Here is a 3,776-nt window from a genome sequence, read left to right as displayed (position 1 = left end):
CCAATGCACAGGGGTTACTCCTGGCTCTGCACTCAGGAATTACTCCTGTTGGTGCTCAGGGGACCATATGGGATGCTGGGAATCGAACCCGGGTCAGCCGTGTGCAAGGCAAATGCCCTACCTGCTGTGCTATCGCTCCATCCCTGCCACTTCTTTTCTTTTGTTTTCAGGCCACATCCGACAGTGCTCAGGGGTTACTCCTGACTCTGCACTCAAGAATCACTCCTATGGACCACATGGGATGCTGGGTATCGAATCCGGGTCGCCGCATGCAAGGTAAATGCTTCACCCACAGAACTCTCTCTCCAGCCCCTCCAGTCACCTCTTGGCACATGAGAATGATTCACCACAACTGGTTTCCCTTTAGAGAACTTTATTCTTAAGTAAAAAGAGTCGAACATATTTTTCTTTTATAAAACACATAGGTAGATAACTTTAAAAAAATATAGCACAGCTGTACAAGGAAAGTAGATTGTTGCTATGGTCTTACTAATAATGTAAGAGAGAACTGCTGTACTGAAATCCTTTTGGCATCTGGCGAAGAGAGCAATGTTGTGATGAGAAAAATGGGGCCAGCGAACCATCCCTTCTGGCAAATTTTCACCCCAACCTCTACCCTCTATGCATTTATAATGAAATGGTATGTCAAATTATTTTAAATGTGCCTTTCTCTTGTATAAATCTTTACTTGGATTTTCCACGTAAGGGGAAATAAAAAACGGAATGTGAGCGCAAAACACCTGCCTGGTGGTGTGCGTGTATGCGTGTGTGGGTTGGACTTTGAAGCAATTCAATAAACAAGTGAGCTCTGCTTCAACTGCTGAGGAAGTGCAGGCCTTCGACATGCACCCCAGCTCTGCACATCGAGACAAACCAGCAAAGTGGACAAACGGACCACTGCTGGCGACAGCAGCTGGAAGCATCAGGGGTCGGACTGGGTTGAACTGGCATGATTTGGAAAAGGCAAAATGTTAGCGCTCCAAGCAGGCTTGATGAACCTCTCTTTTAGGAGGGTCATTTGCTGAGGCGGCGGGGCAAAGCCTGGGGTCCTTGTGACCCAGTGCCTTTGGATTTCCCTTCCCTTAGCAACTCCCCCCACCCCCGGAAATCCAGTCCCAAGCACGAAGCAGCAAAAGCACCTCAGGAGCACAGCGAAGGGCTCCGAGGTCCCATGGTCCTGTGGGGATGTGGGAAGGTGGGTGCTTGCGTCTTCTCTGAAGCGTAGCAAGCTGAACAGGTTTGCGGCCTCCTTGGCCTCCCTCCCCCATGAACGTGGGCTGCAGCCCCAAAGCAAACAGATGCTGGGCCAGTGAGGCCCTGGCAGGGGATGAGCCCACTTTGGGGGTTCCCTCAGGCCCTCATTGCACAGTCAGCGAAGAGTTTGCTGAGGTTCACTTCGGAGTAGCCGCTTCGGGACAGGAACTGCTCGGCTGTGTTCTTGAGTTTTTTGTAGTCCTGAAGAACTTTGGCGGTCAGATACTGCTTCCTCAATTTATCTAAAGGGAAATAAAAGAATGAAAGGATTACAAGTCTCGTCTTCAAAGCCCATTCAGTATTCCTCAGGCATTAGAGAAGGGGTGCAGCTCCCGGAAGTGCTCCTAATCCTTGGCTGGGGGATTCTGGGCTGGGGCCCCGAGGCCTGCAAACACCTGACCTGGGCCAGGCCAATGTGCTCACGGACACCGCTCTGACCGGGCGCTCGGGCCAGTGTGTGCAAAGCTCGCAAGGATGGGTGTGGCCGGAAACAGAGCTGGGAGGCGAGAGCGCATGCACCCTGGCAGCAACCCCTCGGATCGGCTTGGCCTTAGTGGGCTTCTCCTTGTCCCTCTGTCGTTCTGCGAGGTCAGCTGCAGGACTTTCCTGTGCACGGGCAGCAAGGTCCACAGTCCACACCATCTCTCCAGCCCTTGGCTGCCCTGCCACGCTGGGGGCTCCTATGGTTCTCTCTCTCTCTCTCTCTCTCTCTCTCTCTCTCTAATCTGGGGCTGGCTCTGTGCAAGGCAAGTGCCTGACCCACTCCGGGCCGCAGGGCGATATCCGCAGAAGAGAACCCTGCCCAAGGGGTGGTCGGGGGCGGGGGGGGTGTAAGATGAGGCTCTTGCTTGTTTTTTGGCCATACTCGGTGAAGTTCAGGGTTTACTCCTGGCTCTGTATTCAAGAATCGCCCGCTGGAGGGGCCCAGCGATGCCATTTGGGTCGGTCATGAGCAAGACAAGCACCCTGCCCGTTGCACTATCGCTAGGCCTCCACGATGAAGCGCATTTTTTCATTGGAGCTTTGAGGGACCCCAGCGAGGGGCTGTGAGAGGTCTCCTTAAAAACAAACACACCCATATTATGCCTCAGGGAACCTGCCACCACCACCAAGCTGGTCTCCTGGGACACCAGGAGTCCGAGCGTGCATTCTGCTCTGGAGGCAGTGGGTTCCCTCTGCCTCCCAGCTGGCTGCCCCCGGATAGAGACGGGCAGGCCCCCAAATGCTGCCCGTGCCAAGGGAGCCAGTGGGGATGGAGTCAGGACCCCCGGTCCCCAGCAGGCACACTGAAGTCTGCACAACAGCTGAAAATGGAAAACTGGGGCTCCGGATTTTTGTTTCTCAGCCACACGTTCACATTTGTTCTCCGAAACCTTTTCTAGATGACATCATTTGCCTTTTCCAAACAACAGAAGGTTCTGGGGAGAGGATTCACATACCCAAAGCCCAAAGCAGTGGAGAAAGAGAGGAGGAGGAGACCCAGAGGGGCCCCATCGAGAAACCCATTCCGTTGCCTTACCGGAAGACACTGGGAAAGGTCTAATTATGGGGCGGTGATGCACAACAATGGCGCCCCAACCCGAGGCAGGAGAATGACTGACCCGGATGTGGTGCGCCCAGGGAGGGCACATTTCAATAGCTGCAGGGCGGGGAGGAAGAGAGAGGGCACAGCTCCTGATGCGTTTGCCTCCTTTGCTGATGGGATATTGACTTTTCCCACCGGGTTGGTTAGAAAGGGGACTATTTGCGCTGCCACGCAGCAGCGTTAGAATGACAACCAGCGTCACTCGGTGGCTCTTCTTCGTAAATGACAACTGTGACCACCGGCATATCCCACGGTCAGTCAATATGGCCAAGGCGCGAGCCCAGGCCACCAGTGAGAGATGCAGAGAAAAGCTTGCACTTGTCCCTCCCCTCACCCCTGGAATCGATAGCGCTAGGAAGCTCTTCTCCGGAACAACTGCACACAGCTGTCCCAGAGTGCACTGCGGTGGAGGCTGTGAGTGCAAAGGGGTGAGCCCATTCTCAGTGTCCCCCAGACCCCCATGCTAGGCCGTGCATGACACTCTTACCTTATTTCCTTCCATACCCGTCAATCACTTTGGAACTCAAGGGGGAAAGCTACAGTCCAGGTCCCAAGGACAATGATTCTCACAGGTCCGGGGAGAGGGACAGAAGACCCAGAGGCTGAGCGCCATTGGCCGTGTTTGTTGCTGTCTCAACAAGCAGTACAAAAGATCCAAACTTCCTCCCGATTTGGGAAGGAAATGCTCCTCCAGCAGACAAATACATCAGCAAATATACACTAATGGATTCAAGCAGCACCGGAAATCACTCATCTCAACACGCCAGTGAAGCTCATGCACTTTCCTTGGGAATAACATTTGGGGAACATGTATCTGCAGCTTGTTTACCCTGACCTCTCTACACGCACGCTCATTCCTTAGGGTCAGATCGCAATTACAAAAATGATCCTGTCCCTGACCAACCCCTATGAAAATGATGGGAGAAAACCCGGCCTC

General features: G+C 53.5%; 1 protein-coding gene across 1 annotated transcript in view; it reads right to left on the bottom strand.

Annotated features, from left to right (window-relative positions):
- Nucleotides 1–340: 340 nt before the first annotated feature.
- The window catches only part of POLA1 (DNA polymerase alpha 1, catalytic subunit), a 329,365-nt gene continuing 325,929 nt past the window's right edge, over nucleotides 341–3,776 (bottom strand). Inside the window, exon 37 of the mRNA XM_055123017.1 lies at nucleotides 341–1,496. Coding sequence (XP_054978992.1) covers nucleotides 1,351–1,496 — 146 coding nt within the window. The 3' untranslated portion in view covers nucleotides 341–1,350. The remainder of the gene's footprint in view (nucleotides 1,497–3,776) is intronic.

This window comes from Sorex araneus, chromosome X (genome assembly GCF_027595985.1).
Source record: "Sorex araneus isolate mSorAra2 chromosome X, mSorAra2.pri, whole genome shotgun sequence".
Lineage (NCBI taxonomy): Eukaryota > Metazoa > Chordata > Mammalia > Eulipotyphla > Soricidae > Sorex > Sorex araneus.
This window is presented reverse-complemented; position numbering and strand designations above follow the sequence as displayed.